Source organism: Trachypithecus francoisi, unplaced genomic scaffold, assembly GCF_009764315.1.
Source record: "Trachypithecus francoisi isolate TF-2019V2 unplaced genomic scaffold, Tfra_2.0 Lachesis_group1, whole genome shotgun sequence".
NCBI classification, from domain to species: domain Eukaryota; kingdom Metazoa; phylum Chordata; class Mammalia; order Primates; family Cercopithecidae; genus Trachypithecus; species Trachypithecus francoisi.
This window is the reverse complement of record NW_022681454.1, coordinates 106,532,660-106,552,118: the sequence shown is the minus strand read 5'-3', so window position 1 is coordinate 106,552,118 and position 19,459 is coordinate 106,532,660. Positions and strand designations below refer to the sequence as shown.

The 19,459-nt window shown below is 38.6% G+C and overlaps 1 protein-coding gene across 10 annotated transcripts in view; it reads right to left on the bottom strand.

The window, feature by feature from the left end:
• The window catches only part of EGF (epidermal growth factor), a 107,032-nt gene that overhangs the window by 41,349 nt on the left and 46,224 nt on the right, over nucleotides 1-19,459 (bottom strand). For 7 of the 10 annotated variants that reach the window (XM_033214989.1, XM_033214992.1, XM_033214991.1 and 4 more), the window contains exons 6-13: nucleotides 18,300-18,449; nucleotides 16,772-16,894; nucleotides 15,810-15,932; nucleotides 14,485-14,610; nucleotides 13,246-13,382; nucleotides 8,450-8,598; nucleotides 2,764-2,868; nucleotides 1,339-1,562 (exon numbers count right to left, since the gene is read on the bottom strand). In XM_033214989.1, the coding sequence (XP_033070880.1) occupies nucleotides 1,339-1,562; nucleotides 2,764-2,868; nucleotides 8,450-8,598; nucleotides 13,246-13,382; nucleotides 14,485-14,610; nucleotides 15,810-15,932; nucleotides 16,772-16,894; nucleotides 18,300-18,449 (1,137 nt within the window). The remainder of the gene's footprint in view (nucleotides 1-1,338; nucleotides 1,563-2,763; nucleotides 2,869-8,449; nucleotides 8,599-13,245; nucleotides 13,383-14,484; nucleotides 14,611-15,809; nucleotides 15,933-16,771; nucleotides 16,895-18,299; nucleotides 18,450-19,459) is intronic. The other 3 variants (XM_033214990.1, XM_033214994.1, XM_033214995.1) reach the window with 3 other exon arrangements.

Here is a 19,459-nt window from a genome sequence, read left to right as displayed (position 1 = left end):
CAGAATGGGAGAAAATTTTTGCAACCTACTCATGTGACAAAGGGCTAATATCCAGAATCTACAAAGAACTCAAACAAATATACAAGAAAAAAACAAACAACCCCATCAAAAAGTGGGGAAAGGATATGAACAGACATTTCTCAAAAGAAGACATCCATACAGCCAACAGACACATGAAAAAATGCTCGTCATCACTCGCCATCAGAGAAATGCAAATCAAAACCACAATGAGATACCATCTCACACCAGTTAGAATGGCAATCATTAAGAAGTCAGGAAACAATAGATGTTGGAGAGGATGTGGAGAAATAGGAACACTTTTACACTGTTGGTGGGATTGTAAACTAGTTCAACCATTATGGAAAACAGTATGGCGATTCCTCAAGGATCTAGAACTAGATGTACCATATGACCCAGCCATCCCACTACTGGGTATATACCCAAAGGATTATAAATTACTCTACTACAAAGACACATGCACACGTATGTTTATTGCGGCACTATTCACAATAGCAAAGACTTGAAATCAACCCAAATGTCCATCTGTGACAGACTGGATTAAGAAAATGTGGCACATATACACCATGGAATACTATGCAGCCATCAAAAAGGATGAGTTTGCGGCCTTTGTAGGGACATGGATGCAGCTGGAAACCATCATTCTTAGCAAACTATCACAAGAAGAGAAAACCAAACACCGCATGTTCTCACTCATAGGTGGGAACTGAACAATGAGATCACTTGGACTCGGGAAGGGGAACATCACACACTGGGGCCTATCATGGGGAGGGGGGAGGAGGGAGGGATTGCATTGGGGAGTTATACATGATATAAACGTTATGCACATGTACCCTAGAACTTAAAGTATAATAAAAAATAAAAAAAGAAAAAAAAAGATATTTATGAAAATATATGACACCCCATGTAAAATCTGAAAATATTAGGGGAGGAAACTATATTAATCTTTGCACATGTTATCAACTGATATTCATTCATACCTAAAAGTGCCTACAATATCACTGTTGTGAAACAACGTTTCTAAAACATAAGAAATGAAAACAGCTGAACCAAGTTCTTATTCCTAAAGGAGTTTAGAAAATTTTAATATTTTCATTCTGATTTTGGGACTTCTTGGAAAGAGAAATGATTATATAACACTATATTTTACCCAGTATTCCAATGTTAAGGTAAGCCTTGTAGCTCATGATTCCCTGGAGAAGTCTGTCTCTATTCCATATTCACCCATATGGCTAAGTGGTATGTGTGTAAACATATTTTGTATTTAACACTCATAAACACTCAGTCAAGATGAAGAAATCACCCATCCCAAAGCCTCACCTACATCGTTCTGGGTAAGTCTTCGGCGTTTTGAACCATCCAGATTGGCTATTTCAATTACAGACTGCTTGGCATCGCACCAATACAACTTGTCAGTTAAGAAGTCAATCGTTATTCCATTGGGCCAGATTAGATCAGAGCTGGCTATAACCAGTCGGCCAAGGCCTTGGAGGGAAGAACTTTCAATTCGTGGATTAATCCCTGTATCCGTCCAGAATAATCTCCTTTAATCAAGAAAGCACACAACAAATAATATCTTCATGAAAGAAATTATTCTGTTCTTTCATCTTGAAAATATCAATGTAAATTACTTTATGATATATTAAAGTGGTACACTGAGGAATACAGAAGAAGAGATAGCACTGTATGTTGGGCAAATAATTTTGAAAAGCAGAACAATTAACTTGTCTATGTAAAGCATCTTTGAAAAGAAATGTTGAATTAAGGCTCAGGTCATTAGATTAAAAGAGAAATTAGTTTAAAAATTGCAATAGTGACTAATCAAATAGTCATGAGTAAATAGGTTTGAGTAAAATATTCTTGAATTAGCATTTGGTACTGCAATAAGGCAATGAATTCTTGCTAGCCTGTTCTGTTATACATATGTAAAACTCACCGCATTTGTAATACTACAACATAAAGGAAAGTTCATATTTATCTGTTATCCAGTTTTATGCAATGTACTCTATTAACTCAGTTAATTTCAACTTCCATAAATCAGGTGCTGGGCACATTTTTGTTTTAAGTCAATATGGTTTATATTTTTTTATTGGCCTATTTAGAAATGGTTACATTCTCACAGTTTTAATCATTTGGCTGGCTCCAAATCAATTATCAACTACTATCAATATATTATCTCCCATAAATCATTGTGAAATTTCCAGTGTAAATAAAATAGGGTGGGTTTTTATCTTTGTTTTTTAACAACTAGGAATAAATCCTTTATTGTCCTTAAATCTCTAATCTCTAAATGAAAATTTGTTCGTAATTCACAATTAACAGCATAGTTTTCTAACCTTTCACAATTTCAATTTTCTGTCACCTAAAATCTAGGAATGACCTATATCTTATGATTTTTCTAAATAGAATTCATAAGTCATACAATCCAAATATCCTTTTCTGCTCAGTAAACAACAACGCAAATTTTTAAAGAAAATAGATGAATGAGCTTGAGTCTAGTCGGTTAATGAATTACAGTGCATTTTTCTTTCAAAAAGAAATTGAATTTATTTAAAAGAGCACATTAACAATAAAATTATTATACAAGAATAGAAAATCAAGACATTAAAAGCATGAGGAATTCATCCTGAAGATTTGAACAAATTGCATGGATTTTCTTGGTTTCTGGTTTTGGACACTAGCATATCAACCATGAACTGTCACATGACCTCTGCAGAGCAGTGCCTTATTTTTACAAATACCTACTTGGCCATTGGATGAACAGCAATTCCTCGTGGTTGAGAGATGTTCTCCTTAATGATTATTTTGGGATGTTTTCCATTTAAATCACTCCTTCCAATCAGAGATTTCCTAAAATATGTGCAAAATAAGGGAGTTTGTTGTAACAACTTTACTTTTCAAACAAAAATATTCCTTTCTCCTCTTTGTGAAATGCAAAAACAGGCATTCTAAACTAGCTCCTATTTCTCTCTGTTTCTCTCTCCCTCTCTCTTACTCTTTCTCTCTCCCCCACCCACAAACAAAGTAGCAGCAATAAGTTCACAAATTTTATATTATTAAACACTGTTAATTAACATCTCAATATTTATCCCAGGTAATGAAAATACTCAATGACAGGACAAGGTAAAAGGGATTGCGTCAGTGGCTGGGTGAGGACATTCTCTTTATAACTTCCAATCTCCTGCTGAAACCAATGGAAGCCAGAAGCAAAGAGACTGTTAGCCTCATGGGATCATGAAGAATAGGGAGACAAGCCAGCACAAGGACAGTAGGTGGAGATTTACATTGGCTTTAATTTTCTTCCATTTAATTCGAAGACAAATGGGAGTACAATTGTCCCTCGGCATCTGTGGGGGATTGGTACCAGAACTCTCCAAGGACATTCAATTCCCTGATATAAAATGGCATAGTATTTGGATATAATCTATGTACATTCTCCTGTATACTTTAAATCATCTCTAGATTACTTATCACACCTAATATAATGTAAATGCTATGTAAATATAGTTATGTTATTGGTTTTTATTTGTATTATTTTTATGATTGTATTCTTATTTTTAATTTAATTTAATTTTTTAATATTTTTGATCCAAAGTTGGTTGAATCCTCAGATGTGGAGCCTGTAGATAAAGAGGGCCAATTGCACCGAAATATTACTTGCTAATCTTTACATTAAAAAAATAACCTGACCGGGCGCGGTGGCTCACGCCTGTAATCCCAGCACTTTGGGAGGCCAAGGCGGGTGGATCACGAGGTCAGGAGATCAAGGCCACCCTGGCTGACATGGTGAAACCCTGTCTCTACTAAATATACAAAAAAATTAACTGGGCATGGTGGCGGGCGCCTGTAGTCCCAGCTACTAGGGAGGCTGAGGCAGAAGAATGGTGTGAACCCGGGAGGTGGAGCTTGTAGTGAGCCGAGATCGTGCCACTGCACTCCAGCCTGGGCAACAGAGCGAGACTCCATCTCAAATAAATAAATAAATAAATAAATAAATAACTCAATAGAATCTGGCAGGGTAGAAAATTCTTATTTCCTGATTTTTCTATTTATTTGTCAATCAAATATTTACTGAGCACCTACTGTGTCAGGAATTGGTCTAAGCATTGGAGATACAATAGTAAATAAAACCCCGTCTCTGTCCTTATAGAGCTCATAGTTCAACAGGAACAGAGGGAGAGGGAGGCAGAGGTGGGAGGGGAAGAGAAAGGGTTAGGTGGACTGGATGGGAAGGGGAAGAAAATGTGGAGGGAAAGGAAAGAGGAGAGGGCGGGGGAAGTAAGAGGGGAAAGAGGGAGAGGAGATTATAACACAGCACATGAAAGCACATGCTGAGAAGAAGGATGTAAAGAATGTAACTGGAAGACTCAGGGAGGGTGACAGGGTGGGTAGCCCAGCCAAGTAGGGATCAGAGAAGGATTCCTGGAGATAATAACAAACAAGGATAAGAAGCAGGTAGTCAGGCAAATGTGGGTGGGGATGGAAAGAGTACCCTAAGCAAGGGAATGCACATGTACAAGTTGTAAAGCACAGGACCTAAAGAATGTGGGGCAGTTATACTTGCACTTTAGAAGGTTTGCTGTGGTTTTACTGTGAAAGGGCAAGACAGGCAGGAGATGACGGCGAGGAGATAAAACAGTAGCAAGAGAAATGGAGAAAACTGGATGGATTTAAATGCTAAACATGACTCTATAGCATCCCTGCCCCCTTCAGGAGCAAACAAGAGACGCTGAGCAGCTTCTTGGAGCAGGCGGGACCACAGGCAGAGTGGACATAAATAGGGCTAAGAAGAGCCTCCCTTTCCCCATGTACTGCCTGCTTTCCCTGTTTCCCTGCTGCAAACTAGAATATATAACCACCTTTAATTCGTTCAATAAACACCTGTTAAAGGCCTCTCACTTTGCTCTTGAGGGCAATGTCTGCATGAAACAAGCCTGCCTAGAAACACAAGGTAGGGCCATTCCCTGCTCCTGGTTTTACAAAATGCTAAGGAGACCTTCTCAGGTGGCTAGTGCACCAACTATTTTCTAGGCACTGTGTAGGGAACAGGACTCTATGCACAGGGCCCTATTCACAGGCAGTATGCAGAAGAGAGGTAGGTAAAACTCGCTCAGTGCCTATGCTGGGTTAGGAACACTTTGCAAACTACCAACTAAAGGCAGTAGAGAATTTGAAACCATTTCTACTCCATTGCCCCTTTAAAATGATAATTTTACTCCCGGATGAAGTGGTCATAGGAAGGATACTGCTGGGTGGAAGATATTTTTGAACTTAATGTGTCAAGTTCTGTTCTCAGACACAACTGTCACTGTGCCTCTTCCCTTGGTGGGAGGAAAGAAATTCTGAGACCACTTGCTTGTGACCAGGGGAGATGAAACTGTCAGTTCTGATCTCATGATGATCTCTAATCATCTTAGAGATGAGAGATATCATCTCTAAATTCTGTTTCGGGCAGGAGTTAGGTGATGAGACGAGAATGACATCAGCTCCTGACTGTGGAGCTGTCTCAAGGCAGGATTGCTGGAATTTACTTTTATTGCTCCCCCAAGGTGTTCACCTAATAATATACTTCTATTTGATTCAGCTAGAGAGCAAATCTCAAACTCCAGTGTTGGTAATGAGAAACCAAAGACCAGCAGGGATATTTGGGTTCATGGGAGTTCAAGCATCACCTTTAATCGAGTGGTGTGTCCTTCTCTCTCTAACCATTATCTGATCGTCCCAGTGCCACTGAGATCCTCCAAGAGAAAAACTCACCCTCCTTCTACGGTAAGAGGTGTCCTTCAAGAACCCTAGAAGAGTGATTTTTTACCTCATATTAGTTTGTGTTACCTCAAAAGAATAAGTAAATAGATAGCTTATATTTTTACCCTCTTGATTCTTTACTGGGCAATTGACTTTAGGAATCAGGATTCCTTGATACTAAATAATAGCATTACCATTGGAATTTTCAACGTGCTTCCTTCCTACATTTAGATGTTAATTTGAATCTGTCTTTTCCTAGGCCAAAAATGAACTGCAAGCATCCCACTTTGCCTCTTTTGATTGGCTAAGAGTTACCATGTGATCTAATATGAGATTGGAATCTCAGTTATTTAAATCCAATTTCTAGGTAATATCAAGGTTTTCAAACCATAAACCTCTCATTTCCAGACAAATTAAAGGTTTTCTTTTAGCAGCTGCCTTTAGAGCCAGGAGGACTTAAGAAGGGCTTGTTATTACTGAAGCCAATGAAGAGGGGAATTTAGGGTCTGATTCTCCAGGAAACCAGTGGTGCCTGTCTATCTCCTGAACGCATTGCCTCTGCAGTCGGTACCATGGTGCTATTAATCAAACACTGTCAAAATTAGAGGTCCCTTGTGAATGTGGGGAAACATGAGAAGACTTGGCATCCTTAGTGGACCCGAGAGTGGTTGACATCTGTCATCTTGATCATCATTTACCCTTCTGAGAACAACTATGTACAGCTCTGTTATTATACACAGCTGACATTTAAAATATTCTTTTAAGTAGGTTCAACACAGCAGAGGTCATTATTATGATTTTTATACTTATTACAACTGAAGTTGAATTTAATTTGTCACATGACTCTGAGTCAACCATATGTTAAATCCACTGGTTTGGGGCGGTGGTACATCTCTATGACTATTAAGAAAACATGCTTTGCAAATGGCCATCCTTGGGTTCCAATTACAGATCCATATGGTACTTATTGACTGCTTGACCTTGGGAAAGTTATTTTCTCTCTCCAATTATCAATTTTCTTAATCTTTAAATTGGAGATAACAAAACTTACCTTTGGGGATTTAATAGTGTCATGGATATAAAGCACAGTATCTGGTGCATTGCAGTTATTCAGTAAATAAATACCCAAATAATAAAGAAATGAAGGTAGGATTAGATGAACAAACGAATGAATGAAAGAAAATATGCTCACCTTGGATGTAAAAGGGTCATATTATTGATAACTGATAACCACATCATACACCTGGTTGATTTTTTAAAACCTGTTTCCCATGGATTATCCTGATTAAAAGAGACATTCTGGGACATAAAATGCCTACCCCTACGCATAGAAACCCACTCCCTGGGACTTCTCCCTCTGTGTTGGAACTGCTGATTTCACAGAAGTGAAACCTTCATTCTCCCTTCTTTTATTTTACATGGTTGCATTGGTACCAGATGTTCAGGATGGCCACCATTTCACTGTCTGGTTTGCAGTTACTCTGAGAATATATCCCAGAGCACACTGCATCTCTAATATTATCCTGTGAGGGATCTATGGTTAGCAGCTTCTCTTGCAGTTCTGTAAGGAAGTGGGCTCTCATTAGCACACATAAGGGAAAAAGCCACTTCCTTCCTGCTTCCTGCCATTCAGTTCTGAGGTTCATGCAGGCCACATACACACCAAATACAGGAGCCCTTCCTGCAGCTCTGAGAGTGGGGTTTCACAACTGCACTCTGGTTCTGTTTTTTCCCACAGAGGGAAATACAGAGCATCCCTCTTATCTTATCTCATGCACTTTCCTCACAACTCCAGCTGAAGTTTTCCTCCCTCCTTCATGCTTGTTTAACAGGGAGTCAACATTCTAGTCTAAGATTTGTCACTTGCATGCCGAAGCTCATTCCATGGTGGCTCCCTTTGGGAGTGTACACCTGTCATTTGGCAATTACGTGAGACCCTATGACATTTCTTGAACTGCTATTTAGACCAAGAATTTGTATTAATTATTTTGCTGGGGAAATATACCTTATCTTCCCAGCTAAACTAAGAACTAACTGAAAAGATGGAGCACATCCTAGGCTCCTCTGTATCTCCCATGTCACTTAGGAGAAAGTCTTATTTCCATAGCAGATGCTGAGAGAATGCTTATTGACTATATTCAGACAGGTTTTGAGTTTCCCTGATAACAACAGCCTGAACACAGGCTACTTTCTTTTTATTATTATACTTTAAGTTCTGGGATACATGTGCAGAACGTGCAGGTTTGTTACATAGATATACATGCACCATGGTGGTTTGCTGCACCCATCAACCCGTCATCATCATACATTAGGTATTTCTCCTAAAGCTATATCTCCTCTTGCCACCCACCCTCCGACAGGCCCCAGTGTGTGATGTTCCCCTCCCTGTGTCCATGTGTTCTCATTGTTCAACTCCCACTTATGAGTGAGAACATGCAGTGTTTGGTTTCCTGTACCTAACACAGGCTACTTTCTTGGTCTTCAAAATCCTCCCACGCACAGAGACGCAATCTTGATGAAAGGAGGAAGTGGGGGAGTGTGGACAGCAGTGGTGGCCTCTTTTCTCCAATCCCAGCCAGATGCCCAGCAACATTTTTCTGTATTCAAAGTAGATGATGAAGCCAATAGTATCACCTATCCCATCACTCCCATCTCACACAGCTTAAAACTGAAGCAGAAAACATACCCTCTGTCTGTCCAATAGAATCTACGGCCAATCCAGTCCACAGCAAGACCTTCTGGCACATCTACTCCTTCCTCAATAAGCCTTTCTCGCTGGGAACCATCCATATTAGCTCTCTCTATCCACTTCAGGGCTGTATGGGCAAAGTATATCTACAAAAGAGAACACAGGCATTTCTGATTTTTTTTTTTTAAACTAATGTGAAATGTATACAAATGGCACTAGTCTTTAGGTTGTACAGTGTGTTAAGAGTTTGACTTTGGAGATAGGCACACCTGCAGCTAAACTCAAACTAGGCTGCTTCCCAGATATGTGTAACCTTAAGCAAGTTATTCAATGTCTCAGAGTCTTTGTTTCCTCATCGGTAAAATGAGGATAATAATACCAAGCTCATTATACATATCTCCTTAGCCATGTATCTGGCACATATTTTTATTGCTATTGGTAATTTATTAACCCTTGATCACTGGTCAATGACATAGCCATCATGCATGAACTACAGTGGCTTCTGAAAGGGAGCAATGATTTTCAATTAATGAGGGCTACAAGCTGGGCTCAGTCTATAACACCCCACTTCTCTGCAATCAAGAGACACTTAGTCACTGCAGGTCAAAACTGGTTCCCAGTTTTGTCACTTATTTGCTTGATTGCTTTGGATAAATTCTTTAAATTTATTTTACAGATAAATTCTGTGAAAATGAGGAAGTTAGACTAGGTATTTGCTAAAGTTCTTTAGTCTCTAACCTTATATCCAATCAGATGCCACATAATGACATTTCGGTTGACGACGAACTGCATATACGATGGTGATTCCATAAGATGATAATGGAACTGAAAAATTTCTATCACCTAGTGATGTTGTAGCATTCATAATGTCATAGTGAAACTATTTTTTATAAGTTTAGTGTAGCCTAAATGCTCAGTGTTTGTCTACAGCAATGTACAGTAATGTCCTAAGTCTTCACATTAATTCACCACTCACTTACTGACTCATCCAGTGCAACTTCCAGTTCTGCAAGCTTCATTCATGGTAAGGGCCCTGTTAAGGTGTATCATTTAAAAATATCTCTTATACCATATTTTTTACTGTACCTTTTCTATCTTTACAGACACAAATTTTTACTATTGTGTTACAATATTGCTTACAGTATTTGGCATAGCAACATCCGCACAGGTTTGTAGCCTAGGAGCAAGAAGCTAGACCATATAGCTTAGGTGAGTATAGCTAACACCATCTACGTTTGTGTAAGTGCACTCTACGATGTCTGCACAATGACAAAATTGCCTAATGACACACCTGTCCTTAGTGATGCATGACTGTAATTTCATTTTAATTCATCCATCTTGTTCAACAGAAGATTTCTTGCCCGCGCAAAGTTCTTTTTCAGTCTAGTATGCACCCTGTCACACAGGTACAAGAATTTCCATAAGACTGTTTAAAAATGACCCAAAGCAATATACAGATACAATGCAATTCTTATCAAATTACCAACATCATTCTTCACAGAATTAGAAAACAACAATCCTAAAATTCACATGGAACCAAAAATAAGCATGAAGAGCACAAACAATCCTAAGCAAAAAGAAATAAAGCTGGAGGCACCATAGTACCTGACTTTATACTATAAGGCTGTAGTAACCCAAACAGCATGGCACTAGTATAAAAACAGACACATAAACCAATGGAATGGAATAGAGAACCCAGATGTAAAGTCATATACCTACAACCAATTGATCTTTGACAAAGTCCACAAAAATATATACTGGGGAAAGGATATCTTATTCAATAAATTGTGCTGGGGAAATTGGAGTGCCACAAACAGAAGAATGAAACTGGACTCTTATCTCTTACCATATAAAAATTTAACTCAAGATGGATTAAAGACTTAAGTGTAAGCCCGAAACTATAAAAATCCTAGAAGAAAACCTAAGAGAAACTCTTCTGGACATTTGCCTAGGCAAAGAATTCATGACTAAGCCCTCAAAAGGAAATGCAACAAAAACAAAGATAGACAAATGGGAATTAATTAAACTAAAAAGCTTCTGCACAGCAAAAGACATAATCAACAGAGTAAACAGATAACCTACAGTATGGGAGAAAATACTTGCGAACAATGCAGTTCACAAAGGACTAATATCCAGAATCTATAAGGAACTCAAACAACCCATGAAGTAAAAAACAACCCCATTAAAAAGTGGGCAAAGGACATAAACAGACGTTTTTCAAAAGAAGACATACAAGCAGCCTACAAACATATGAAAAAATGCTTAATATCACTAGTCATCAGAGAAATGAAAATCAAAACCACAATGAGATATCATCTTACACCCATCAGAATGGCTATTATTAAAAAGTTAAAAAACAACAGATGTTGGCATGGATGTGAAGAAAAAACCAACTCTTATACATTGGTGGTGGGAATGTACATTTGCAATTCTCTAGGGAAAAAATACGGAGATTTCTCAAGAGCTAAAAATAGAATGACTTTTTAATCCAGCAATCCCACTACTCTGTATCTACCCAGTGGAAAAGAAAGTATCCTATCAAAAAGACACCTGTACTTGTATGTTTATCACAGCACTATTCATAATAGCAAAGTCATGGAATCTAAGTGTCCATCAATGGATGAGTGGATTTTTAAAATGTGTCTCATATATACAACAGAATACTGCTCATATAACGGGCGGATCACAAGGTCAGAAGATCGAGACCATCCTGGCTAATACGGTGAAACCCCGTCTCTACTAAAGAATACAAAAAACTAGCCGGACGATGAGGCGGGCGCCTGTAGTCCCAGCTACTTGGGAGGCGGAGGCAGGAGAATGGCGTGAACCTGGGAGGCGGAGCTTGCAGTAAGCTGAGATCCGGCCACCGCACTCCAGCCTGGGCGACAGAGCCAGACTCCGTCTCAAAAAAAAAAAAAAAAAAAAAAGAATGAAATCATTATGAGCAGCAACATGGATGGAACTCAAAGGCATTATACTAAGTGAAATGACTCAAATAGAAATTCAAAAATTGCATGTTCTCACTTACATGTGGGGGCTAAACAATGGGTACAGATGGACATAGAGTGTAATAACAGACATTGGAGACTGCAAGGGTGGGAGGGTGCGGTGGGGGGTAACAGATGAAACACTACCTATGGGTGCAGTGTTCACTAGTCAGATGATGGGTAAATTAAAAGCCCAGACTTCACCACTACACAATCTATCCATGTAAGAAAACTGTACTTGTACCCTTAAACCTGCAAAAATTTACATATATATATATGTATGTATGTATTTAAAGAGCTATGGGTCAGTTGATAATTTAATGATAGCATTGTAGAATTTTAACTGTCAGTACACATATGTACATAAACTTACAATCAATAATGAGACTATTCAGAAAGTGGTAAGTCGTTAAATAATGGGTTGCTCTTCTTTCTAAATGAAATAGAAAAGGTTATGTTTCATAAATACAAATGGGGTACTTCACTCCACTAGGACTGTGCTTCTCAAACTCTAATGTGCATAAGAATCACCTGAGAATATTACTAAAATGCAGATACTGATTTAGTGGTCAGGTGTGGAACCTGGAGAACTGCAGTTCTAATAACCTGCAGGTGTTGTTGACACTGCTGGCTCAAAGATCACAATCTGAGTAGCAAGAAAATAAGAAAATTAACCCAAGAAACAAAAACCAGCCACCTGACTTAAAATTCATTCTAGGTCTCCATATTCACCTGTTGTAAGAATACCGATTCTGCAGGAATAAAACTAGTTTGGTAATAAATGAATATTGAACTGCCTTTTTTCTATTAATTATTTTTTTCTGTTATTGTAACTGTTCTATGGAACCATATAGATTCAGGTCAGGGAAAAGGAAGAATTGTTTGCTAGCATTCAAATGCAAAATTTTAATTTGCAAAAATACTTCTATTCGGCTACCAATCCATACCTATTAAATATAGAATCAATTTGCTTCACTTTGTTTCTTTTGGCGATTTACCAGACTGCTTCAAATCAGGAAGAAACAAAAGTCCAAAGTTTAAAAGCTATTATGTAAAAAAAATTATTAATAAAAGAATTAATGTACCACATAGTCATAACTAAATAATTATGCAGGGGAATTAATACCTATATAAATTTATCATTATTGGGTGATTAATCTCCAAAAGATACTGTAACATCATTTCAAGCACATTCTAACCTAGCACAGATACAACTAAGAAATTAGAGATCAAATGGCCAGCTGATATAGAAATTCTAAGTTACACACAAAACTCATATAAAATATGTATGTAAATAATGTTATTAGTTAGATTGCCATTCCCACATGAACTATACAACTTATGTTCCCTGATTTTCATGGTTAAGAGGTCACTGAATCTCCTCCCCCAGAAGACATATACAAAACACAAATTACTAATCCATACTTCCTATGCCCCAAACCCAAACTTCCACTCCTCTCACTACCGGCAAGTAATCAAAAACCTGCTTATGAAGCTCCTTCTATGTGCATGACACTGGGCTAGTCTCACATCCTCATCTCCAAAGAGGAAACTAAACTGAAAATCCTGTGTAATCTTTTCCAACAAAACAGCTAATCTTAGCAAGGACTAGTGTAGTATTATGACAGCAAGAAAGTCCTTAAAATTTCTCAAGTATTACTCCAATATCTATATTTAACTTATTCTGTGCCTAATCATTCAGAGCTTAGCAAAGGATTTTCAAGTAGGTCAGGTCATTTGTTAGTATAAAATCCTCTACTCTGTCCTTAAAGCATGTCCTCATCTGTTCAAGCAACAAAACCATACCTTATTTTCCACAGGGTCATGATCTAGGGCATAAACCATTCCCATCTGCTGGCTGAGCAGAGTTCCATAGTCTGTTCCATCAAAATGCATGTGTCGAATATCTTGAGCATTGGCAAACAGCAAAAATGGTTGTGGTCCTGTTAACCAAATTTCAAATACGGCTGAATTTAAAACGTGCCTTAAAAACTAAGAGGCATGTCTTACTCTTCCCTTTCATTGTAACTTTTTACTCAATTTCTACAGTGCTTGTTTTCTTAATTTCCCTCTAGTGTGGCATAGGTGAAGACAGGCAAGAAGATGTACTCTTCCAGGAGGTGACATATTGCCAGAATTTCATCTCTGGCTTCTTCCCTCTCCAGGTCTTTGCTTTTAAAAGTTACTTACTTATTGAAAGAGCCAGCATTAAATAACCAACACCATAGCTAAATGATGCAAGTCTTAGGGTTATACATCTTCTTGATTCACACATACTGAAACACAAATATTAGTAGATTACATACATTAATGTCTGAATAAGTAACTGTCCCTGGCCTGGGCACTTCTTGAAGGGAGGCATGATGATTTGAGTTAATGGCAAGACCCTTGATAATTTGAAGGATTTAGATTATGCTGTATTAATGAAGGTCCTGAGAAGTCAGCAGTATTAGGGTCTCACTAGGGCAAGGTGTACAGGATCATCATTATGTGATAGCACTATGGGCATTATGTATTAAAAGCATAATGAACTTTCAGGAGATATTCAATCAATTTGGTGTAAATCTAGAATTTCCATGGCTGTTGAAGGATGCAAGAGATGTAATATCAGAAGACAAAAAAAAATAGCTGAAGCGTAGAACTTTATATTAAATTTTGACATAAAAAGGACAGAACTTGTCAATGTTATGATTATACTCACTGGAGAGATAAAAATCAAATCAATCAACAAATACTTATTAAATGCCTCTTAATTATAAAGTGTTTTAAAACTATTCTTGTCATGACTTTCTCATATACTAAAAATATCCTATCTGATATTATGGCAAATCTTTGCTGGATGCTAATTAAGAATAGAAATATTATTTAAAAGCATGGTTACTAGTTATATTGTTATTATTCATATTATTCATACTTATAATGTGATTTGCTTTTCTTCCATTTCAAAAATACAAAACCATAAGCAATGAACTTTCCATCTTTCTAAACAAAAGGTTTTCATGAATATTTTTTCGGGACACAGTTCCAGACAACCACAGCACTAACCTGAAGCTACACAGCTTTTTTTATCCAGTTGTAGGTCATACCCAGGAAAGCAATCACATTCCCAGGATACTGGGCTGAGAGAAATGCAGAGCTGGCTACATCCACCATTATCGGGTGAGGAACAACCTACAAAAACAATTGCTTGGTAATGATACTATATCACCCAAAACATAATTATTTTTCATCAAAGGATGGCGGTGAGCCAACCATTTGTTGATTTTTTTTTTTTTTTTTTTTTTTTTTGAGATGGAGTTTCAGTCTTTCACCCAGGCTGGAAGTGCAATGGCGTGATCTCGGCTCACTGCAACCTCCGCCTCCAGGGTCCAAGCAATTCTCCTGCCTCAGGTTCCCAAGTAGCTGGCATTACAGGCACCCGCCACAACGCCTGGCTAATTTTTGTATTTTTAGTAGAGACGGGGTTTCACCATGTTGGTCAGGCTGGTCTCAAACTCCTGACCTCAGGAGATCTACCTGCCTCAGCCTCCCAAAGTGCTAGGATTACAGGTGTGAGCCACCACACCCAGCCCATATGTTGATTTTTAAAAACATTTCCACAATCATTCATATGACTGCAATCAAGGTTATTTTTCAGAGATAAAAATCAAACTGTCACAGTACTCTCCTTCCCTATAGCCCAACATCTTGGATGTTAATCCTTCACATTACAGCAGCCCTTGTCCTCTTATTCTACCAATGAGTTCAGGAGCAAGTGCACTGGCAGCTGGCTAGAACAAAAAATCCATTTGATGAGTTTGGCAGCTGGTCTAACTCTTCCTAGTAATTTTTTTCTCTCACACATTTTTAGCTGCTTGCCTTTGTTTTATTAGAAAATCAAAAAGCCACACACAACTCTTCTGCTAATTCTGAGTTACATCCAGTTATCTATATACTTAAGTCTCTATGAAGATAAAAGTAGAGAGGTGTTTATTAGGTGCAAGAAACAGACTAAACACTGCATCTGAAGTCTCGTTTAATCGAGTAGGCAAGTATCAGTATCTCTGCAGTTGAAGAAACAGAGACCAAGAGAGGGCAAGTATCTAGACCAAAATCAAAACTGCTAGTAACTGGTAATACTACCTCAGGGCTGTCACACCTCAAAGCCCTTGCTTATAACCACTACACTATGCTGTCTAAACAAAAACAAAAACAAAAAAGCCAAAAACCCGACAAAACTAAATTTAAATCTATGTTAATCTGTTGTATCAATATCTTTCAGTGTACATTATTGGAAAATCGATTCTCCTTTGACAACAAGAGCAATTTTTAGATGTCACTGAGCAAATGTATGTTTTCAAACAAAAGGTAAATAAAGCAAATAAACTCACCGCTACATGTTTTCCCATCTCTCTCAAGCACTGAGCCTTCAGGACAGAAACATAAGGGATCTTCTGATGTCAGAACACAGTCATGGCTGCATTCAGACACATTGCTTGGACAGGAAACAAGTTCTAATTAATAAAGAAAAAGGTCAAGATTAGTGTTAAAATCAGGTTTGTAAAAATTTACTGCAATCAGTTTCTAATATTGCTAATCTCTCTAGGTGATCCTCCTGCCTTGACCTCCCAATGTGTTGGGATTACAGGTGTGAGCCACTGTGCCTAACCTTAATTTTTTAATGTATAATAATGGTATTGTGGTTATGCCTGAAAATTAACTGGATATTAAATGATAGGAAGGAATTATAGTTAAGTTTTTTAGATATAATAATGTATCATGATTATGTTTTTTACATGCCTATCCTTTAGACATATACCATGAAATGTAGCACCCAATAGCTATTTTTAAAAATTAAAATAAAAAAGAGATAGACAATGAAATATAAGGTAATAAGACGATTTGTTTCCCAACCTTAGAGATTCTGCTTTGATAGGTCTGAAGTAGAGTCCAGTCGTTGGTTTTTGTTTTGTTTTGCTTTTTGAGACAGGGTCTCACTCCATCACCCAGGCTAAAGTGCAGTGCCTTGATTTCAGCTCACTGCAGCCTCCTCCTCCTGGTTCACGTGATCCTTCTGCCTCAGCCTCCTGAGTAGCTGGGACCACTGGCATGGGCCAACATGCCTGGCTTATTTTATTTTATTTTATTTTTTGTATTTTAGTAGAGATAGGGTCTCACCATGTTGCCCAGGCTGGCAGTCATCCATGTTTTAAAAAGCCAAACAAAATAAAACTCCAAGGTAATTATGATGCACACTGCTGATTGAATATCACCAACCCAGATCATAGCCACCTTAGAAACATATTGAAAATGAAGAAAAATAATGCAATAAATACTTGTTGCTATGACTTACGATGACATCGTTTCCCATCAGGAAGCAGAACAAATCCTACAGGGCATGTGCAGTAATAGGATCCAGGGGTGTTTTTACACCCAAGAGTACAGCCATGATTCCAAAAAGCACATTCATTAACATCTGCACAATGACAACAGCAAAATACATTCAAATGGCTATTTTTGAAAATAAGTTGTGCTATCACTAATAAGTCATCACAACGTAGGGTATCTCAAATTTGTATATGCTGTAATTGATTATGGAAAGTCTGTTTTCCATACTCTAGCAAAAGGTAAAATAAGTCAATTCAATGATAATGAAAGCCATTTCTATTCTGTCACGTTTTATGCATTTTGTTTTCCCTGAGACAGAGTCTGGCTCTGTCACCCAGGCTGGAGTGCAATGCCACAATCTCGGCTCACTGCAACCTCTGCTTCCCAAGCTCAAGTGATCCTCCCACCTCAGCCTCCTGAGTAGCTGGGACTACAGGTGCACACCACAATCCTTGGCTAATTTTTGTATTTTTTGTAAACATGGGGTTTTGCTATGTTGCCCAGGCTGATCTTGAACTCCGGGATTCAAGTAATCTGCTTGCCTTGGCTTCCCAAAGCCCTGGGATTGCAAGTGTGAGTCACCACGCCCGGCCCAGCGTATACTTTCAAACACAGATTTTCATATTAGAATTACCCTTGGAAAAAAGGTAGTATTATTTCCTTTGAAAAGATATACCATGCCATTTAAGTTAGGGATTCTTGAAAGCTCTTTATAAGCTTAGGACATTTCCTATTGTGCTCTTCACCCTTCAAGACTGATCAGAGCCCTTTCCCTAAATGTGGAAACCTTCTCCAGCAGTTTTATTCTGGCTGAAGCCCCAGCCTTCCAGCTCACTGTTTCTATGCCATGGCTTTCACCCACTGGTCCCACGTAAGCAAGGGGTTATAATTAACAGGCAGATGCTAGATTTACCTGAGGTCTCACCCCAGCTAATTCCACTGGATGTGTGCTGCAGCCATTGGATTATTTTCATCACTAAACTACTGCACCTTCCAGGAAAAAGGACATAGTTTTTCTCCTGGGTTCATTGCACTTGGTCCAGAATCTGAAAACAGGAGGATCCCTAGACAACCAGCCTGATTCAGTTTCCCAAGCTTCCTACTAGATCTTTTTGGGATAAGAGTCACATACTCTTTGAGAATCTTATGATCCCTATGAAACCACTCCCCTAAAAATGTACGCATACTGAAATTTTGCACACAAACGCAGAGGTTGGTAGAATCCACTTAGAGAATCCCTGCCTTTTATCAACCCCTAAGCATCCTCTCAGAGTATCTGATCTAGAAACACAAGATATGAAGAAGATAGGAAAGTATTATAAAGGCTTTACAAACAAGAAAAAATAAATAAAAAATAGTCTTCAGAGGTTGTGCGGGGGAGGGGGAGAATGGACTTGAAGTCGGTTTTCCATTGAGGTTCTGGCTAGCCCACTGAAGCCAAGCCACTGGCTCAGCTGGGCATTCCTCCCCTCAAGCAGTGACTCTTCCATTACCTTCACAGTACTGCCGGTCATTACCTTCACAGTACTTCCGGTCTCGACTTAAGGCGTATCCCTCTGCACACGTGCACAAGTGTGACTGGGCGTCTTGCCCACACACAGTGCTGCTGCAGTTTCCCTTCCTCGATTTGTGAAGTTTCTGCTCTAAAAGAGAAGATGCTTTATTTGGAGTGGAGCCGTGTTTTGACAGAGGACACTGCTAAATCTCTTCCTGATTCTTAAGAGGTCTTATCTCCCTGCAATGTCTGCAGCTGCATCTCTCACGGAGGCAAACTCAGCCAGAGTTCGGATTCCCCAGCATCCCTAAGCCCACTTTTTTCTCCAATTGTATTACTTCTCCAACACCTCTCAGGATTGGGCGTCCTGAGTAGCTGGAGATGTCATTTCTTAGGTTGCGAATACTAAACACTACTTATTAGCTTTTTCATTCTAATTTACTTTTATCACAAAAAAGCAAACAAATTCTGCAAATGAAATAATCTGCTTAAGAAATTAAAACAGACTAAAACCTAAGAATACTTTTTTTTTTTTGAGACTAGGTCTCCCTCTGTTGCCCAGGCTGGAGTGCAGTGGCACGCTCTTGGCTCACTGCAACCTCAGCCTCCTGTGTTCAAGCAATTCTCCTACCTCAGCCTCCCAAGTAGCTGGGATTATAGGCGCACATCACCACACCTGGCTAATTTTTGTATTTTTAGTAGAGACGGGTTGACCAGACTGGTCTCAAACTCCTGATCTCAAGTGATCTGCCCATCTCAGCCTCCCAAAGTGTTGGGATTACAGGTGTGAGCCACCATGCCTGGCCAAGAATACTTTTTAAGTGTAATATTTATAGGTTAGATATGTAAGCTATTTAGCTGTTTTTAATATCATTATTTAACGAACGTCTTTCAGACTCAATATATACCATTGCCATATCTCTGTTCCTCAAATTTCTGAAGTTATTGCTGCCAGCGTCCCATGTGTTCCAAATATCCCATAATAAACGGTATAGTTTGCTCAGTGAGTTGGTTGCTTGGGTTGAATTAGCCAGCTATATTGAACAAGTGGTCAATTTTGTACCATTGATTTTCAGAGCCAGAATCAAGGGCTAAACTAGTAACACCTACAGTTGGCCCTCCATATCTGTGGATTCAACCAACCCAGGACTGAAAATT